Genomic DNA, 22520 nt, shown 5'->3' on the forward strand with positions numbered 1-22520 from the left:
AAAATGTCCCCTTTTTCCACAGTCAGAGGAAGCCACCACATTATATGATAGTTCGTCCTGAGAGTAAGGGAACTTAGATTTCTCTCTCAGGCGTCTATCTATATGTACAGCAAGGGACAAAGCCGCTTCCAATGATTCAGGATTTAGCATCCTGTAGCCTCTCGTATAATCCCTGGCAGAATTGGCTATGGAGAGCTGGATCATTCCACTCCGTATCAGTAGCCCATCTCCTAAATTCAGAGCAATAGATCTCTGCAGAACGCACTCCCTGCTGTACACCACGTAACTTGGTCTCGGCCAGAGAGATCCGATCCGGGTCATTGTAAATAAGACCTAGAGTTCTGAATAATTCATCTACCGACCGGAGGGACAGTGATCCGCTCGGTAGAGAAAAAGTCCAAGACTGAGCGTCCCCTTTAAAGGGAACCTGTCACCAGTTTTATGGTGTCCTAACTAAGGGCAACATAAATAAGTGACTGAGTCACTTTCTTTAATTGAGCCAGTCAATCTGCTAACATCTTGTATTGAAAAGCTCCAGCTGATAATGATGAGTCCTGAATATTCATGAGCTCCTGACTCTCCCCGCCCACCTGCTGCTGAATGACAGTTTTTTTTCCATATGAATCAGCAGCAGGTGGGCAGGGGAGTGGCTAAAGCTCTGAATTAAATATACGCTGGACTCAATGACATCACGCTGGACTCAAATCAGCTCATTAGCATGCGGCAGGCGGCATCTTTGTGTGTATACTATGAGGTAACCATCTGTCACACTAGTAAGCGAATACATCTAAGGTACTTTTTAGTAGTTAATGATTGTATATAATTAGTTAGATTATAATCAAATATTCATATGACAGGTTCCCTTTAAGCAATGAAATGATAATACCAACTCTTTTACTCTCATCCCCAGATGAGAGCAGACGTAACTAGTGTTGATCAAGTACCAAAGTACACCGTCTACGGAAAAAGTACACTGGATGTCAGATATTTTTCTGGATGCGCACACTTTACACTGGAGATGTGGCGCAGCTAATGCCACTGTCCGCAGCGGACACAGTCTATTGAAAAAGTACACTGGATGTCACAGATATTTTTTGGATGCGCACACCTTACACTGGAGATGTGGCGCAGCTAATGTCACTCTCAGACGCGGACACTGTCTACGGAAAAAGTACATTGGATTTCAGATATTTTTCTGGATGCGCACACTTTACACTGGAGATGTGACGCAGCTAATGCCACTGTCCGCAGCGGACACAGTCTATTGAAAAAGTACACTGGATGTCACAGATATTTTTGGGATGCGCACACTTTACACTGGAGATGTGGCGCAGCTAATGTCACTGTCCACATAGGACACTGTCTATTGAAAAGTACACTGGATGTCACAGATATTTTTTGGAAGCGCACACTTTACACTGGAGAAGTGGCGCAGCTAATGTCACTGTCAGAAGAGGACACCACCTATTGAAAAAGTACACTGGATGTCACAGATATTATTTGGATGCGCACACTTTAAGGTATTTTCACACTTGAGGCAGAGTGATCCGGCAAGCAGTTCTGTCTCCGGAACTGCCTGCCGGATCAGGCAATCTGCATGTAACCGGACATCATTTGTAGACGTATCCGGATGCGGGTCTGTCTCACAAATGCATTGCTAGAACGGATCCATCTGTCTGTTTGTCATACGGACAAATGGATCCATTTCTATTTTTTTTCCACATTTTTAATGATCTGCACACTAATACATTTCTATGGAAAAAAAAAAGCCTGATCCAGCATTCAGGCAAGTGTTCAGTTTTTTTGACCGGAGATAAAACCGTAGCATGGTGCGGTATTTTCTCCATCCTGAAAAGTCAAAAAGACTGAACTGAAGACATCCTGATGCATCCTGAACGGATTGCTCTCCATTCAGAATGCATGGGGATAAAACGGATTAGTTATTTTTCCAGTATAGAGCCCCTAGGACGGAAAAAAAAACGCTAGTGTGAAAGTACCCTTACACTGAAGATGTGGCGCAGCTAATGCCACTGTCCACAGTGGACACTGTCTATGGAAAAAGTACACTGGATGTCTCAGATATTTTTTGGATGCGCACACTTTACACTGGAGATGTGGTGCAGCTAATGTCACTGTCCGCAGCGGACCCCGTCTACGGAAAAAGTACACTGGATGTCACAGATTTTTTCGGGGGATGCGCACACTTTACACCGGAGATGTGGCGCAGCTAATGCCACTGTCCGCAGCGGACACTGTCTATGGAAAAAGTACACTGGATGTCACAGATATTTTTTGGATGCGCACACTTTACACTGGAGATGTGGTGCAGCTAATGTCACTGTCCGCAGCGGACCTCGTCTACGGAAAAAGTACACTGGATGTCACAGATTTTTTTCGGGGGATGCGCACACTTTACACTGGAGATGTGGCGCAGCTAATGCTGATGTGTGCATCGGCCTATTGTACGCTATTTAGTGCAGGATGCGCTCAAAAAAGATATTGCTGCTGCAACACACAATAGTCCTTAAAAGGACTTTTGAGTCTCTGAATAGTTTTGATGGTAAAAATATTCTTAAATCACTCCCTACACTGTCTGTCTCTTCCTAAGCACAGCTCTCCCTGACTAAGAATGAGCCGAACATGCGTCATCGGGTGCTATATACGCGTTCCGGCCAGCCAATCACTGTAATGCCAGCAGCCAACATGGCTACGGCATTACAGTAAGGGCAGTACTTACCTGCACGTTTAACAGGGCGGAGACTTGAGCATTGCGCTTGAGCACATACGGTATTCGGCCGAATACCGCCATTTGTCGAGCATCAAGATGCTCGAGCCAAACTTGTGTTCAACCGAGCATGCTCGATCATCACTAGACGTAACTTAAAGTTCAATTTCCACAACTCTCTGAACCGAATGAAATTATCGCTTCCCCCCGAAAATCTGTCCAGAAGTGCAACCTTAGGTTCAGGACAGGCCTGGTAACTACTTGATCTGCATGCGGTGGTCAGCTACCTCCAAAGACAGACCCTGAAATTGTCCAGCCAGTGCAGCAATAGGATCCATAGCCTTACTGACACAAACATTACGTTTTTTGGCAGTTGATAATGTCACAGCGCGGTGTGGGGAAAACACTCCACACCAAACACAAGAGGGAGGAGGGAAAGGTACTAGGCTTGGAAACTAGGGATAGGGGAATGGTCACCACCTAATGAGTCCCTAATCCGTGCCCTGACTACTAACAGTATGAATAGACCTCGATGGTAGGAATATACGCCGGAACCTAGGCCCTATCTCACCCTAACAGGGCCCTGGAGATAGTGTCAGGACAAAAGATGGCCTGTTCCTTCCAAGCTGAAGGAACAGGAGACCCCCTCAGGCCTAATACCAAAAGGAAGGGAAAAAAACACTAACAAAAGGAAAAAGAGACACTTATCTCTGAGGTATGCGGGCGAGCAGGAACTCAGAGGAGAACCAACGCCAGTGCTTCCACAGCAAAATGATGTGGTTCGGTTACTCATGGCAACCTTTCTTTTTGGAAGTTGTTGTGATTCAAGCGTTTGTGATCTATTGACATGGCCATGTAACATATAACAGTCTGCAGCACACTTTATGGTTTCCTAGTAGGACATGAGTAAGGAATGGGGATGAAGGACTACCAGGAATCCCTGGACCTTTATTGATCCAACATAACAAACACACATATAACATTTCATAGGTGAAGAAGACCTCTGTATGGGTTTGTCAGGTCAGTTAAGGTTTTCTAATTATTTTTACACCTGGTTGAAGGTTGAAAACAGTCTTGACAGTTTTACAAGTATCTTTCACTGTTAACTTGTTGATATTGGTTAAACTATTCAACTGTTATGTTAGTGCAACAGGCAAATTACTGAGCAGTATGCCATTAATGCATTACTGCATACCATTATTTCTCTCTCCATATGCTATGTAATTTGTATCGATGTTTGATACACCATATGTGCTGTGCTTTTAAGCTGATGAGAGACTTTAGCAATGTAGTGTACTGATATGGGCCTGGAATCCAAGAATTCCAGAGAGGTAACCAGATACAGCGTGTATGTATATGTATATATATATATATATATATATATATATATATATATACATATATAAATATATATATATATATATATATATATACACCTGCACTTTACTGAATACTGGTGGTGTCACCATTCTAATGCAGATTGCCATGGATAGAATGAGATGGATGTACATTGCTTTAGTAAAGCTACTGCTGGAGAGAGATCCAGCTGAAGATAGATCCAGCTATAGTCCTCCAATTTATTCAGCTAGCAAGTAAACTTGTGAGGTGCTAGTCATATAGATACACATCCTCAGGGCATAGATAGGGCCACAGAGCATGTCACAGTGGAGAAATGTAGCCATTTATGTTTCCTAGCTTCTGCACCCTGAAGCAGCTAGAGAAACGTGGGAAAACCAGGTCAAGACCACAAAATCGAGCCACTGTGTGTGTCGCGAGGAGAGATACTGAGACTGCTGAAAGATTATGTGCACAGTTAAGATGAAGTTATACAACACAATTGCCAGGCAGATTATCAGAAACTAATGGTACTGCAAACACCTGTTCCCAATAATCTCCCCATGTAAATGTGCTATAGTTGCAGACCACCACCATTAAAACTTAGCCTTTATTAGAAAATACTATAAAAATACCAAAAAGTGCCGTCTTAGTGTAGTATAGGCCAATCAGGGCTTAGGGATGGGAAAGGAAGGATCTGATCCCTACTGTCTCCCTATACTCAATGATTACCTAAGAACGGAATGGCCGTCCCAATAGGGGAGATCCCGTGTCAGGAACCTCCTGTATTCCCTAGTGTAATCAGAGGTCTAATTGATACTAGTATCGATTAGACCTCTGATTACACTAGTACCGATTATATGTTTGAATATTTGGAGTGATATATCTGATCCTCTATATTATTATAGGATATATACATATGTGGTCCTTTGTTTTTTATTTTTGGTAATATCACTACTGGTTTTGGATACAATGGTGGTGGACTCTATCCTTTTGTCAGGGCCATCCTAGGGAATACAGGAGGTTCCTGACATGGGATCGCCTCTATTGGAGTGGCCATTCTGTTCTTAGGTAGGGCATTGAGCCAGATAGTAGGGATCAGACCCTTACTTTCCCATCCCTAAGCTCTAATTGGCCTATACTACACTAAGACAGCACTTTTTGATATTTTTTTAATAGTATTTTCTAATAAAGGCTAAGTTTTAATGGTGGTGGTCTGTGACAATTATACTTTTTACCACTATTTCTCCATTATGGCACTCTGACAGGCGAATAGTCAGAACTGTGATTGTCTTCTAAATGTGCTGCCAATCCCCCATCCATGAACAAACAAAATGCTTGTTCATCAGGTAAAATTATCTTTCATGCAGCATAATATTGTGTGAACAGTGATCTGCTGCCCAGAAACAATGAATCTGTATGAGGGCAAGCTATGACAGTAGCGAGGACTTGTTCCCTTACAGTAGAGGTGATCTCTGCATGTAGACTTTACCTTCACTGACGAGCAGACAGTTATTAGAAAAGATTGATCCCTTCCTGATAATTGCCTGCTTGCTCAGCATGTCTAAATGCACCATTAGTTGTGAGTAAGGAGATACTGCAACTGTAAAGGGTGAGAGTTAGAATGGGTCAGGGAGAGATAACCCAACCTGAAGAGAGGAGAGTGCAGATTGCCTATCTAGCCATCTTCATTACTGCCAGTTGGAAGTTCTGAAGAGAGCACAGCCGGAGTGTCAACACCCAAAGAGCTGGGTGCAACTCTCCGTGAGTTGTTGTCTCTTAAAGGGTCTGTTTTATATGTTCCTGTTACAACTATTGGCAAAACCACTAAGCCTTTTGCCTGTTGTCAGACTGTAACCACTAAGTATGTTGCCTGTTGTCAGACTGTAACCACTAAGTATGTTGCCTGTTGTCAGACTGTAACCACTAAGTATGTTGCCTGTTGTCAGACTGTAACCACTAAGTATGTTGCCTGTTGTGAGACCAGACTGTAACCACTAAGTATGTTGCCTGTTGTCAGACTGTAACCACTAAGTATGTTGCCTGTTGTCAGACTGCAACCACTAAGTATGTTGCCTGTTGTAAGACTGTAACCACTAAGTATGTTGCCTGTCGTTAGATTATAACGACTAAGGGTACTTTCACCTTGCGGCAGAGGATTCCGGTAGGCAATCCGGACGCAAACGGATGCATTTGTCAGACGGATCCGGATGCGAATCCATCTGACAAATGTATTGCAATACTGGATCAGTCTTTCCTGTTGTCATCTGGAAAAACGGATCCGGTATTTATCTTTTACACATTTTTAAAGGTCTGCGCATGCACAGACCGCAAAACCGGATTAGTTTTTTCCAGAACACTTGAGACTGGATCCGGCATTAATGCATTTCAATGAAAAATAATGCCGGCATTCCGGCAAGTGTTCAGGAGTTTTGGCTGGAGAGAAAACTGCAGGATGCTGCAGTATTTTCTCTGGCCAAAAAAACGTAAGAGGGACTGAACTGATGCATCCTGATACATACTGAACAGAATGCTCTCTATTCAGAATGCATTAGGATAAAACTGATAAAAAAAATTCCGGTATTGAGCACCTGTGACGCACCTGTGACCCTAAGCCTGTTGACTGTCATACAACTGTTGGAGCCACTAACCCTGTTGCCCCATATGAGACCAGTAAACCAACTTGCTTAAGCTATTACACTGCAGATTATGCATAGCAAATAACTAAATTGAATTTAATACTTCAGACAGGTCTTTTGTAAAATCTAAATAATTCTGAATTCCTAGCCTACAATTCCATATGAGAACAATCTGAGAGCTGGGAAGTCATGTAGCCGTCAGCACATTCAAGCCATTTTTTTTAAGCCAGTGCCTGCTGTACAATGGGAAGAATATAATGGTAGATTCATCAATGCTTTTATGCCAAAAGTAGCAATAAAAGTGGAGCATGGCATCCAGTGGTCCAACAGAGTTACTATAATTTATGTCAGAAGCTGGAATAAGTTATAGTTGAAATCTACCTCAGCTCAAAGCAGGTGTAGTTTCGAATTTCTGATGCATGTACTCTATATGCCTCTTAATAACTTTGGCCCATTTTGCGCCAACGGACTTCAGACTATGACTGGCATATGAAACGTGAGTCTTAGTATATCTGTCCCATTTTGCCTTACAATTATACATTCTTCTGGTAGTTCTCCTTTAAAGTATGTGTCCTTTGGTAATGTTGAACTGAACTGTTCACTGTCACAGGGTTAATCAGTAATAAGGTATACATACTCGGAGATCCCCATGATGACGTGGAAATGATAAATACCATGAGATAGACCTCATGTCCATGAAAATAACTAATTAACTGGAATGCTCTGCCCCGGAATATCAGGTCAATTCCCAACTTCCCAACCTTCAAACGTGCCTTAAAAGAACATATTTTCAGGCAGGGCTTATCAAGCTTCCTAAAATGACTGTTCCCTGAGTAGCCTATCACCCACCAACTCCTCAGGCCTGAACTCGATCTTCTAACAGTCCCACGCCTGAAGCAAATCAGCCTACACCACTGCTTTCAGTACAATAATGGCTTGACTACTAGATATCACAATCAACTACCTTTTGTGTCACCCCCATTTCCTCATAGATTGTAAGCTGTTGTGAGCAGGGCCCTCACTCCTAGTGTTTCAGTTGTATATTAGCCAGTTACCTTGTGATGGATTTTTTTGTACCCTCTGAATTTGTAAAATACTGCAGAATATGGTGGCGCTATATAAAAAAAATATTATTATTATGGTTATTGTTATTATCTGACCAAATTAACTGGCAAGTTACGTTAGCAGTAGTACATATGGAACCAGGAACTAATGGGGGAATTTATCATGATGGTAATATTTGAGGCCAGTTGTCCTTGAGTCTGCATTGATGTACTTTGCACCAAATTTATGAAACTGCACACGCTGCTTGTTAAATTTGGCTCATCATTAAACCCAAACTCTTTTACTAGAATTGCTACTTCAGCTTAAAAAAAAAAAAAAATCCACACTTCAACAATGGTCCTACGCTAGACCAAGTCTGATCATCAGAGGTCAATACTGTTCAAATACTTTAGCTTTGTGAGGTCAGCTGGTGCAACTGCAGGATTTTTAAACTTTTGTAAACAGCATGGTAACACAGTGATTAGCACTGGTGGCTTGGAGTGCTGAGGTCCTGGGTTAAAACATTGTCAAAGGCAACATCAATATGGAGTTTGCGTATTCTCCCCATATTTGCATGGGTTTCTCCCCACACTCCAAAAAATATACAAAATAGGTAAATAACATTACCATGAAATTGACCCTAGTGTGTTCAGGATCAGTGCCTATATGGCAGCCACTTATTCCCCAGGGAGTTGCCCCAGCTATACAACCATCCCTTTGCTTTGAGTTCCCTATGTGAGAAAAGTGCATTACAAATGTCTGTAATTGTACATTTATACTGATATTGACAACACCACTTCGAAAGAATCGTATTACTGAGAAGATCATAACTGGGTATATTTTAAAATATGAATGTAAGTAGAGATTAACAAACTGTTCAACGTTCAATTCGAGTTCAATTTGGCCACATCAGTTGACCGATTCAAGACTAAAGAGATTCTTCTTGAGCCAAAAGTGGTCAATTTGGCTTGGAAATTTGTGTATGACACTCGAGGTCATTGAGGACTCTCCTCAAAATGTACTTATAAACTCACCAAAAATTTGGATTCAGATACAGTACAGACCAAATGTTTGGACACACCTTCTCATTCAAAGAGTTTTCTTTATTTTCATGACTATAAAAATTGTAGATTCACACTGAAAGCATCAAAACTATGAATTAACACATGTGGAATTATATACATAACAAAAAAAGTGTGAAACAACTGAAAATATGTCATATTCTAGGTTCTTCAAAGTAGCCACCTTTTGCTTTGATTACTGCTTTGCACACTCTTGGCATTCTCTTGATGAGCTTCAAGAGGTAGTCACCTGAAATGGTTTTCACTTCACAGGTGTGCCCTGTCAGGTTTAATAAGTGGGATTTCTTGCCTTATAAATGCGGTTGGGACCATCAGTTGCGTTGTGGAGAAGTCAGGTGGATACACAGCTGATAGTCCTACTGAATAGACTGTTAGAATTTGTATTATGGCTAGAAAAAAGCAGCTAAGTAAAGAAAAACGAGTGGCCATCATTACTTTAAGAAATGAAGGTCAGTCAGTCCGAAAAATTGGGAAAACTTTGAAAGTGTCCCCAAGTGCAGTCACAAAAACCATCAAGCGCTACAAAGAAACTGGCTCACATGCGGACCGCCCCAGGAAAGGAAGACCAAGAGTCACCTCTGCTGCGGAGGATAAGTTCATCCGAGTCACCAGCCTCAGAAATCGCAGGTTAACAGCAGCTCAGATTAGAGACCAGGTCAATGCCACACAGAGTTCTAGCAGCAGACACATCTCTAGAACAACTGTTAAGAGGAGACTGTGTGAATCAGGGCTTCATGGTAGAATATCTGCTAGGAAACCACTGCTAAGGACAGGCAACAAGCAGAAGAACACAATGAATGGACATTAGACCAGTGGAAATCTGTGCTTTGGTCTGATGAGTCCAAATTTGAGATCTTTGGTTCCAACCACCGTGTCTTTGTGCGACGCAGAAAAGGTGAATGGATGGACTCTACATGCCTGGTTCCCACCGTGAAGCATGGAGGAGGAGGTGTGATGGTGTGGGGGTGCTTTGCTGGTGACACTGTTGGGGATTTATTCAAAATTGAAGGCATACTGAACCAACATGGCTACCACAGCATCTTGCAGCGGCATGCTATTCTATCCAGTTTGCGTTTAGTTGGACCATCATTTATTTTTTAACAGGACAATGACCCCAAACACACCTCCAGGCTGTGTAAGGGCTATTTGACCATGAAGGAGAGTGATGGGGTGCTGCGCCAGATGACCTGGCCTCCACAGTCACCGGACCTGATGGTTTAGGGTGAGATGGACCGCAGAGTGAAGGCAAAAGGGCCAACAAGTGCTAAGCATCTCTGGGAACTCCTTCAAGACTGTTGGAAGACCATTTCAGGTGACTACCTCTTGAAGCTCATCAAGAGAATGCCAAGAGTGTGCAAAGCAGTAATCAAAGCAAAATGTGGCTACTTTGAAGAACCTAGAATATGACATATTTTCTGTTGTTTCACTCTTTTTTGTTATGTATATAATTCCACATGTGTTAATTCATAGTTTTGATGCCTTCAGTGTGAATCTCCAATTTTCATAGTCATGAAAATAAAGAAAACTCTTTGAATGAGAAGGTGTGTCCAAACTTTTGGTCTGTACTGTACATCTAAAATTTTTATATATATTTCCTGACCTCAAAGGAACGATCGATGCCCATTCTTCCGAGTACTGGATAAATGTTACTTTTACTCAGTCCTCCAAAGTGGTGGTGGTCTCTTAGAAACAAATTAAATGTTATTACTATATTACTTATTTTTCAGAGTAGGATATATGTTGCTCACCAATTGCATTGTAGTGTTCCTATAGCTATATACATATGATTTGTACAATTCCCCTAATGCAGTTTATTCAAAAATATAAATAAGGGCTATATATTATTGACCACATTTTCTAAGCATTACACAAGACTAAATATTCAAAGCTTTCAAAGAGTCATCTTATATAATGGGAAGGACATTTTGAAAAGGCTTCGTCAGTCTGTTTGTGCTTTCCTTTCTGATCTCATGATTAGCTAAAAAATAGTTGGATAATTCCAGTGTAAAGCTCACTTCATTGCATCCCTTAGACAAGCATTTCCTGCAGATTACATAGCATCAGTCACATGCCAGCTTCCAAGGTTTGCAAAACATACAACCAATGAGCCAAGCGGGACACAATCCAAGCAATGTCATCACAGGGCAATGAACAGGGCAGCCCTTCTCTCTTTTTTACTGAATTGAAATTAATAATTTAAGTACATTTTAAACATTTCAAGTGGGTAAAGTTTATTGATTAGAACATGACATGCTAAAAGCAACGTCTGTGTTGCACAGGGTCGTAATACAGCACACTAAGAAGTTTAAGGTATTATACCTCTATATGCCTCCAAATAATTTCATTCCACATGAATCTGAAAGATAGAAAATTGTGCCATGCTCCCCAGGATGTTGGAGTGAATGCCCACAACTCTATATAGTATTAAATAAAATAAAATATGGCCGATGATCAGCTCACCAGTTCACTCAACATATACCTGGAACAGACCCAAAAGTAAGGAACCATAATATATACTATAGCCTTTGTCAAAATTAAAAGTCCATACATGTAACATGGTCAGCTTGGCTCACATATTTTAAAATCTCTCCTTAATCATATCTCAATAGTACAGAACGGTAAGCCCAAGTCTACCTGCACTTGCTTAAAGGGGTTTAATATTGATGACCTATTCTCAGAATAGATCATCAATATCGGATTGGCAAGAGTACAGCTTCCAGCAACCCTGCTGTTTGAGAAGGCGGCAGCACTACTGTGAGCACCACACCCTCCTTGCAGCTTACTAGGCACAGCACCATCCATTGGATAGTGGCTGGGCTTGGTATCACAGCTCATCCCCATTTAGAATGGGACTGGCAGCTAGGCTATGTGACCGATGAAGGTGACGTCACAGGCCTAAGAAGAGTCTGTGCTGCTCTCTGGAGCACCACGATCTCTTCCAGCAGCTGAATGGTGAGGGTGCCAGGAGTTGCCCCATCCCAACTGATATTGATGATCTATTCAGAGGATAGACCATCAATATCAGAATCTTGGACCACCCCTTTAAAAAAACATTTTTGTAATCAAATACTTTACAACATGGTACTTTGAAATCTTCATTACTACTATATGCACATGTTCTTCTGCACTATTTTATTTTCAAACTATGGAGTCAGAAGTCAGACATACATACAGAAACTTTTCAGACCCTATCAATTTGCACTCAATACGCCATAGAGAGTAAGTGAAAACAGAATTTTTGAAATGTTTGCAAATTTATTGAAAAGGAAAAACTTAAATTTCGTTTGGATATAAGTATTCAGAGTTCAGACCCCTTACTATGACTCTTGAAATTGTAACTCTGGCGACCTCCCTATTTCTCTTGTAGTCTTTGATATGTTTCTATACCTCGATTGGAGTCCACCAGTGGTAAATTCATTTGATTGGACATGATTTGAAAAGACACACAAATGTATGATCTTGCAGCTGACAATACATATCAGAGCAAAAACCAAGCCATGAGGAGGAAAGAACTGCCTGTAGAGATCAGAAACAGTATTGTGTTGATGCATAGGTCTGGAGAAGAGTACACTAAAGTCTGCTCAACTGAAAGCTCGCAGGAACACAGTGGCCTTCATAATTCTTAAATCAAATAAGTTTGGAATGACCAGGACTCTTCCTAGAGCTGGCAGCCCCACTAAACTAAGTAATCAAAGGAAAAGGACCTTGGTTACTTTCACACTCTCGAGCTTGCGCATGCGCAATGCCGGTATAGTGTTCCTTCTCTGTGCTGGCATCAGCCTCAGGGAAGGAACTGCGCATCCGCGAGCTTGCACATTGCAAGATTACGGCTATCTATCGATGACGAAAGGAGGAGATTCGGAGGACATAGGCGGTGCTGGGCTCCTTCACAGGCGGGCGTGGCCGGGCACCAGGAAGGTTCACACAGCCCCTTGGTCACCTTACAAGACTAATTTACATATCTCTAAAACCTTTTTTTAAAGAAAATAAAAGCACACAGCCCTATAGGACAGGTATATTGCGGACAAGCTAGCGGCGATCTAGCCGTGCATGTCCGCAGCTCTATAACCTGAAACTTGGTGACAGAATCCCTTTAAAGCCTAACCTGGTGTGCAAACATTGTTGCATCATACCCAAGAAGAATGAAACTGTAATTGTTGCCAAAGGTGCGTCAACTAAGTACGCAAAGAGTCTGAATTGTTATGTCAATGCAAGATTTTAGTTTTTCCTTTTCAATAAAGTCAATGAAAGATTTCAAACAATCAGTTTTCTCATTATGGGATATTGAGTGCAGATTGATAGGGAAAAATGTGAACTTTTGTTTTATTATGAGACTTTCTAAATGCACTGTATATAATAGATAGATTCATAGTAGATAGATATTATATCAATAGGTAATAGATATTAGAAAAATAATAGATAAGTACATATATTAGATCTATAGATAATAGACATAAAAAGACGCCTGTATTATAAATGACACATGGTATAAAATGTGCATTTAAGAGTAAGATCTTCATATTACACCAGATGTATAGATCTGCTTCATCATTAGACACTACTATTTTCCTTAGACATGGGGCTCATTAATGCAATAGATTTAACATTTATGTTTCATATTTCAACCTGTGATATGTACATAAGGGTCCATTCTGATGCGGACACACAGCCCTATATAAGCATTATAAGCATCTATAGGGCTGGCCATGTGTGTTCTCCAAAATGCGGAACGCACACAGCCTGTAACCATGGTTTGCGGATCCGCAATTTGCAGACTGCAAAACACTTACGGTCATCTGAATGGACCCATAAAGGGGTTGTCTCATCACAGACAATGGGGGCATATCGCTAGGATCTGCCCCCATTGTGCTATAGGTGTGGGTCCCCACTGGCACCCACACCTATATTGAGAACAAAGCCCCGAAAGTGTTGGAGGGCACACTGTGCATGCGCAGCTGCCCTCTATTCATTTTCTATGGGACCGCCGAAAAAAGCCAAGCGCTGACTCGGCTATTTCCGTGGGGCCCATAGAAGTAAATGGGAGCGGGGACCGTGCATGCGCGGTACACTCCCATTCACTTCTATGGGGAGCATGCTTAGTGGTGGCTGGACCAGAGTCCTCCAGCCACCACCTCGCGGGGCTCCGTTCCCGTTATACATGCGAGACTCGCACTTATAGGACAATGGGGGCATATCCTAGCGACATGCCCCCATTGTCTGTGATGAGACAAACCTTTTAAGTACATATCGAAAAGTGAAGCATCGCACTAAAGTAACATGTTTTCCCTTCATTGACTGATTAACCAGATAGCAATCAATGAGACATCATTCTTGGGAACTTCTATATTGCACAATACAAAAGCCATCTGAATGATTCATTCAGTAAAAAACAATGGTTAAAATTATATAGAAAAACTGAAACATATGTTACTCATAATTCTAAATGTTGTCATCAAATAATATTGTATTTTAGGGTATATATTTAAGAGGTTCCATTTGGAATCACTTGCTACTCCTGTGCCTACTATCTCAATATTATTAGGGCAAACACCATATTTAAGGAGATCTCATGGTGGCACATTTTTTTTAAAGGGGCTGTTCAATCTAAGGGCTCATGCACACAGTTGTAAGAGTTTTGTGGTCCGTAAATCACGGATCCGCAAAACACGGATCCCGGCAGAGGACGTGTTCTATCTTTTTATAAATGAATGAGTCCTCGGCCGATCCACAAAAAATGTGGATTGTATGTGGACAAAAACTACAGTCGTGTGCATGAGGCCTTAAGCATCTTTCACACAGTCAGTATTTGGTCAGTTTTTGATCAGTTATTTCCATCAGTCATTGTGAGCCAAAACCAGAGACGCACCTATATAGAGATAAGGTGTAATGGAAACATTTACACTAGTGATGAGTGAACCAAAGCAGGACAAACCCGATTCATTCATGTACATAACTCATATTCCTAGCGCAGTACATGGCTATAATGTATCGCCTCCGATGAGGCGGTGGATAACGCGAGACTTCAGTAGTCTCATGCATGCACCGGTACTGTAAGTAGATCATTAATGTATTAATGCATCAATGTATTACATTACAAATCCGAACCCAGGTTTGTTAATGATTGTGCCGCACATACACGAACATTAATGCATACGCCGCTACTTACAGTAACAGTGCATGCATGAGACTACTGTAGTCTCGATTTACCCGCCGCCATCTTGAAAAAGCCTTATTGGAGGCATTACATTATAGCTATGTGCAGAGATAGGGATTCATTAGAAATATGAGTTATGTAGATGAATGAACTCCTCACTGAACCTGTTCTGTGTTTTTGACCGGATCCTGGTTTTGGCTCACAATTAGTGTTGAGCGAATATGAAACTGGAAAGTTCGGGTCCGTACCGAACTTTACGAGTTTCGGGTACCTGGAGCCGAACCTGAACTTTGCCGGAAAAGTTCAGGATCCAGTTCAGTGTTCGGGCATTTAATAAAGCTTTTGAAAGGCTGCAAGGCAGCCAATCAACAAGCTTTTAAGCTGTGGACACTTAGAAGCAATCACAGTCATGCCTAGTAATGGCTGTGATTGGCCTGTGCATCATGTGACCCAGCCTCTATACAAGCTGGATCATGTGTAGCACCGCCCATCAGCTCTAATTAGTGCAGGGACAGGAAGCAGGCAGCTGAAGTGAGGGACAGTGTTAGGAATCTGGCTGTTTGTTTTGTGGGTGACCTATAATAATTTTTATGGGTGCAATACACTAGCTTTGCACCCCTGACACAGAAATATAATAATACATTTGGCTGTTAATTCTGTGGGTGACCAATAGTGATTTTTTTGTGGGTGCAATGCACCATTTTTGTACCCCTGACACAAAAATATAATAGTTAATCCTTCAGTTAGTTCAATGGGTGACATATACCCATTTTTGGTGTGAAGTACACCTGCACTGCATACGTGACAGGGAAATTAAGATAAGATAAGATGCCTTTATTGTCACTGTACAATACAATGTAATACAATGTACAATACAATGAAAATGTTGTTTTGAGCAATCCTAGATGCCATGGACAGGGGAACAAGAACTGACATTTAAACTAAAGCATTACACTAAAAAAAAAAAAAAACATTGCACTAGAAAGCATTACTATTCACAGTTCACAGCATATATATAGCAAGAGCAAAGTAGGAAGTGCTTATGAGTATATATACACACTGTAACATAGTTAAATCGTCTGTTAGTTCGGTGGGTGACCTCAAAGAATGAGGAGAGCATCAAATAAGGGACTTGGTCCTGGTGCTGCTGGAGCTCCTGTTGCAGGGAGAGGACGTGATCAATCTTTGCCCGCTACACGCCCAAATGAACCACCTTCCTCAGGTGCACATAGGTGACAGGATGTTCAGCGTCATTTTGTAGGCCCGAATATAGGTGTACGAATGGTGAGGCCAGAACAAGTAGAGGTGGTAGTAGATTGGATAGCCATCCAGTGCCTTCAGTTCTTTCACATTGTCACCCACCTGGTCCCATGCTGAAACCGCAGAGTTGGCACCTGCAGCCCATGGCCATCTGTCTCTCACCTCCTTGCAAATCAGCCAAGCAGTCTGAGCCCCAAGTCATTATGCAGTCTCTTATGATTTTTGATGACTCTGCTGGCGGGGTTTCCGTGGGCCATCCACCTAGCCCTGCACCAGAAGTGGAAGAGATTTAGTGCACTGATGCCCATGCCCAACCACTTATGTTTCAGGATGTGGACATGGGAGGACCACTGTAGCACGTCTCTGATGATGATGACAAAACACAGGTGCCAACTGCTGTGTCTTTCTGCCATGTGAAGATTGAAAGGGGAGAGCAGGGGTGAAGAGTGGGTGGAAGATGAGGTGGAGGATGATAAGGTCCTAGAACTCACATGAAATCAAGGTCATGAGTGAAGTGTGCAGTTCGGAGGAAGATGTGGTGGTCACACAGCGCCAGCCGCACAGCAAAAGAGGAAGCAGTGTGCAAAAACAGAGTGGCAGTCCTCTAGCCAGTATACCTGCTACTGCCCACCGCACCCAGGGACTGAGCACACCAAAGCCAACTCCAAGGCGTTCCCTGGCGTGGCATTTCTTCAAACAATGTCCTGACGACAAGACGCAAGTGGTTTGCACGCTGTGCAATCAGAGCCTGAAGCGAGGCATAAATGTTCTAAACCTAAGCACCACGTACATGAACAGGCATCTAAATGCAAAGCACGAGCTGCAGTGGAGTACACACCTGAAAAACCACAAAAGATCTCAGGCTCCTCTTGCTCCCTCTTCTGCTGCAGTCTTGACCTCTTCCTCCCCCTCTGCAGTGACAGTGCTACCTGCCACCCCGCAAACAGAGGATGTGGCAGCAACACCACCACCTCCACCACCATCACCCAGCATGTCCACACTGTCCCATGGAAGTGTTCAGCTGTCCATCCCCCAAACATTGGACATAAAGAGGAAGTACCCACCTACCTACCATCCCTGGTCCTGAATGCCAGCATTTCAAAATTCCTGGCCTTTGAAATGCTGTCATTCTGTCTGGTGGAGACAGAGAATTTTAAAAACCTTATCGCGGTGGCTGTCCAATAGTACGTGGTTCCCAGCCACCACTACTTTTCCAGGCGAGCCATCCCTGCCCTGCACAACCAAGTGGCGGACAAAATCAGGTGTGCACTGCGCAACGCCATCTGTGGCAAGGTCCACCTAACTACCAATACGTGGACCAGTAAGCACGGGCAAGGACTTTGTATCTCCCTAAATGCACACTAGGTAAATGCAGTGGCGGCTGGGCTTGAGGCGGATAGGAGTTTGGTGCATGTCCTTCCGCCACCGAGGATTGCAGGACATTTCTCGTTGCTTCCTGTTCCTTCTCCTCCTACTCCTCTTCCTCCTCCTCATCCAGTCACCTTAACACCTTCACCACCAACTTCAGCACCAACTTCAGCACAGCCAGGGGGAAATGACAGCAGGCAGTTTTCAAACTCATCTGTTTGGGGGAAAAACTCCACACCGCGCAGGAGCTGTGGACGGGCATGGAACAACAGACCGATGACTGGTTGGTGTCACTGAGCCTCAAGCCTGGCCTGGTGGTGTGCGATAACGGGCGAAATTTCGTAGCAGCTCTGGGGATAGCCGGTTTGACACACATCCCTTTCCTGGCGCATGTGCTGAATTTGGTGGTGCAGAGGTTCCTGAAAAATTACCCCAATATGTCAGAGCGTGCAGGCCGTCTGTGCAGTATTTCGTTCTCACCCTGCTACTGCTCGCCTGTCAGCTCTGCAGCTTAACTTCGGCCTTCCCTCTCACCGCCTTATAAGCGATGTGCCCACAAGGTGGAACTCCACCTTGCACATGCTGGAGAGACTGTGCGAGCAGCAGCAGGCGATAGTGGAGTTTCAGATGCAGCACGCACGGGTGAGTGGCTCTGCGGAACAGCACCACTTCACCACCGAGTGGGCCTCCATGCGTGTCTCGCTGTTAGTACTCCACTAACATGGCCAGTGCCGATGACGCAGTCCGCAGTGTTACTATCCCATTTATTTGTCTCCTTAAAAAAACACTTTGGGCGATGAGGGAAGAGGATGTGGCACAGGAGGAAGAGGAGGAGGAAGAGGGATCATTTCCACAGTTATCAGGCCAGTCATTCACAAGTGGTTCAGAGGGTGGGTTCCTGCACCAATAGAGGCCAGATACAAAACTGTCCAGGCAGGGCACAGTTCTGCAGGACGAGGAGGAGGAGGAGGATGATGAGGAGGAACTGTTTTCACAGCAGATGGCACCCGAAGCAGCTTATGGGCATCAATGGAGCATGGCTGGGGGGATACAGAGGACACAGACAATACACCTCCCACAGAGGACAGCTTGTCATTGCCTCTGGGCAGTCTGGCACACGTGAGTGACTATATTCTGCCTCAGAAAGTTTAAATACAGGCTTTAGGCGGCCTGTTCCCCTGACACACAGGTCTCCGCTCTCCAGCCCAGCACGGGCCTCAGACCCCAGCAATACAGAACTGATGAGCTCCACTGTCAGATGGAGGTAATCCTCTCCACCTGGCAGTGCTGGCTGTTTTTTATGCCTGGCAAAACCCAGCCTGGAATGTGGGGAGTAGTTACCCACCCAGCACTTTGACTACTCCCAGTAAGAGCTGTCCCAGATCAGCTATTACAGCCGTGCTAAGTACCAAGGTGTCAAACAGCAACTGCTGCTGACACATAAAAACCGTCTCTTACTCCGAGGCCAGTAACCTCCATGACACGTACATATCATCCACGATGATTCCTTGTACCTTATTACAGAGCACATAAGGTGACATACTGTGGGGGCACATAAGGGGCAGTATACTGTGGGCACATAAAGATGCATTATACTGTAGGGGTGCATATGGGGGCATTAACTGTGGGGCCACATAAGGTGGCATTATACTGTGTGGGGGCAGATAAGGGGGCATTTTATTGTAGGGGCACATATGAGGTCATCATATTAGCGATGTGACAGGGTGTAGTTATGCAGTACTACAGGCTTAGCTACACTATCATACGGTACACCTTAAATGGGTCAGATTTATGAAAGCTTTCTACAAGATGTGTTGCCCATAACAACCATAGCTAAATTACCTTTTTTTTTTTTTTAGACAGTTTGACATTAGGTGACTGGCAAGAATGGCAGGTTTGAATGACATTAATCTACTGTGCATGGGCAGCTTTAGGCTCCTTTTACATCCCATTTTTAGCCTTTTGTCAGAGGTGTATGTCAGGAGTATCTCCCTTTGTCTACCTCTGATGCAGAGTTTTGGCATGAGTTACTGTATAGGTGTTCAGTGGCATACACTGCCCATCCGCTGCCATGATAAAAAACAACAACAACTAGATACTGGATGGTAAATGTTTTTTTTGTAGGATGCCTCTACATAGGATTAACACAGCAGACTACACTTTCCTATATAGTGTAAAATGCCCATCAGATGCTAAAAGCACCATTTTTTTTACATCCGTGGGGTCTTCCTCATACATTCGGAGGATTTTATATAGAGCTTTCCTGGTGCATGTGCAAAATGTAAAAAAAAAAACATATGAAAGCAGATTCAGAGCTCATACACACGACGTTGGATGTTTCATAGTTCGTAAATTGTGGCCGCGTGCATTCTGCATTTTGCGGAACGGAACAGCTGGTGCCTAATAGAACAGTCCTATCCTTGTCCTTCCGCTCCATTCACACGTCCCCAATTTCGTTCCGCATTTTGCGGAACGGAATTGCGGACCCGGACACGGAATTGCGGATCCGCACTTCCGGGTCCGCACTTCTGCAAAAAAATAGAACATGTCCTATTCTTGTCCGCAATTGCGGACAAGAACAGGCATATTCTATTAATGCTGGCAAAGCGCGGTCCGCAAAATGAGGAACGCAGATTGCCGCTTTCCGTGTTTTGCGGATCCACGGCTCTGTGGATCCACAAAACACGTTGTAGACGTGTGAATGGAGCCTTAATGTAGACAATAATAGGACATGTACTATATTTTTGCGGAACAGACATACAGAAACGGAATACACACATTCATTCCCGTTTTTTTGCGGCTCCATTGACATGAATGGTTTTGCTGCATACGGGCAGAAAAAAAAAAACTGAACGGACGCAGAAAAAATATAAGTTTGTGTGCATGAGCCCTTAGGCTGAGTAGACATCCATGTTAACTTCTCCATTATTCTGTTCCATCAGGGGAACAGAAAAATGGCATACATACGCAGACCTCCCAAGTGTCCCTCTTTTGGAGGGACAGTTCCTACATTTGAACCAAGTCCCTCTGTCCCTCTTTGCTCCTTGTTTTTTGATCTGAGGTATATATTTGCATTATTACATTTACAATATTGATCCAGAAAGGAGATATTGATCTTTCACACAACGAACCATAAGGCTACTTTGACACTTACCTTGTGAATTTCGGTATTGAGATCCGGCAGAGGATCCCAATACCAGAATTAAACAGATTCATTTTGATTTTGCATTTCAGAATGCATCCGTTCTGTTAGAATGTGGTTGTGAGAAATAAAAACGGAAATAAACAGATCCGTCACTAAATACATTGAAAGTCAATGGCGACAGATCCGTTTTTTTTAGGCTCCATTGTTTTCAGTGGCGGATCTGTTTTTTCCGTTTTTTTAACAACGCAAGTGTGAAGGTAGCCCTAGTGACCATCTTTGATCGTCCCAAAATTTTGGGAGGTATCTGTTTCAAGTTCCATTTTTTTAATGGGCGCTTTTGAACATCTGGTATTAATTATTGTCAGTATCCACTCCACTAGGCTTCCACTAATTTTGGAGGCGGAAAAAGCTGTGTCTGCAGAACTTTTCTTCCCGCCATAAATGTCAGATATATGGCGAAAAGGAGCTTTCTTTTTTCTAACCTTATAGTCAATGGTTGATGGCTAGAAACTGAAGATGTTCTTTTTGTCTCTATCCATTTGACTGACCCATTTTTTCCCCTGCTTTTCTGTTCCTTGGACGGAACGCAAAAACAGAAAAATTAATGCAGATGTGAATTCAGCCTTAGTTGTTAGAAGTATCAGTGTATGTCTACTATAATATACAGTATATTTCTGTATAAATGCAGTGGCTTTACAGCAATTGCGCAAAAAAAACAATAAAAAAAAAAAAACATCTGTTTGTAAGTATATCAGTGATACAATTTACTGACAGTAAAGAGAAATCTTGAAAGTGGTCAAGAATGAAAACTACACTGCTGGACTGAAAGCCATAAAGAAATAGCATTTTATTTTTCTGAATTATGTATCTGCCTGGAAATGGAATGAAATAGTGTGTTGAAGTACAGGCAGGGCTTGATGGGAGTTGTACTTACTTCTGTGTCTCCTCCCCTTCAAAACCTTGCTGCTTTCTGCAATATCCATCAAGATCAAGACAAGCACAGTGAACAGTCCAAACTGCATAGTAACTCTCCAGCACTGAGTGCATGCAAAGCCGGCGGATTGGAGGGAGTCTGTGCCACCCTTGTGGTTGTTTCAGTATCTGTCGAGTCTGATGACAAGTGCAAGTCTGTACATGCCTGGTACAGGGAAAAATCTGAAATTCATATCATCTGCTCCATGAACTCTAAGTGGCAGGTAGTTCTTCTGACATCCTGAACTTGGATCGAGTTCCATTTATGTGGTCACTCAAGGGACTACATGAATCTTCAAGGGTACCTGCAGACAACACAGCAAAAAGGAGGTGTTAATACAAAGGCTGGTAGACCTTCCTGTGTAGTCCACGTCTCAGCTATAATAATCTTTATATAGCACCTACATATTCCACAGCACTGTACAATCACATGGACCAGGATACATAAAACATTTCCTGTGGACTGAAAATCTTCGATATCAGCCCCTCGTAAAGAGCACCTGTCAGCAGGATCAACTCTATTAAACTAGGCTGGCAGGGTTGATCCTGCCAAATAAAGTGATACCTGTTTTGTAAAAATTGGTTGCGTTTCCAAGAAAAAAGCCTTTCATTGTTTATGTAACTGAAGGCTAAAATGCGCTGAAGGAAGGCTAGCTCCTCAACGCAGCTTAGCTTTCCAATGCTGGCCCTGTCCCTTTGTCTACTGAAACACTCAGGTCAACCCTTCCAGGTAGTATGTTCAGGTCAACCCTTCCAAGCAGTATGTCTAGTTCAATAGAGTCAATCTTACTGATGG

General features: G+C 43.0%; 1 protein-coding gene across 3 annotated transcripts in view; it reads right to left on the reverse strand.

Moving 5' to 3' along the window:
- The window catches only part of RSPO1 (R-spondin 1), a 181257-nt gene that overhangs the window by 28452 nt on the left and 130285 nt on the right, over positions 1-22520 (reverse strand). For all 3 annotated transcript variants that reach the window (XM_044286163.1, XM_044286162.1, XM_044286164.1), the window contains one exon: positions 21687-22029. In XM_044286163.1, the coding sequence (XP_044142098.1) occupies positions 21687-21774 (88 nt within the window). In that variant the 5' untranslated portion in view covers positions 21775-22029. The remainder of the gene's footprint in view (positions 1-21686; positions 22030-22520) is intronic.

The sequence above is a fragment of the Bufo gargarizans genome, chromosome 3 (genome assembly GCF_014858855.1).
Source record: "Bufo gargarizans isolate SCDJY-AF-19 chromosome 3, ASM1485885v1, whole genome shotgun sequence".
In the NCBI taxonomy this organism is placed as follows: Eukaryota; Metazoa; Chordata; class Amphibia; order Anura; family Bufonidae; genus Bufo; species Bufo gargarizans.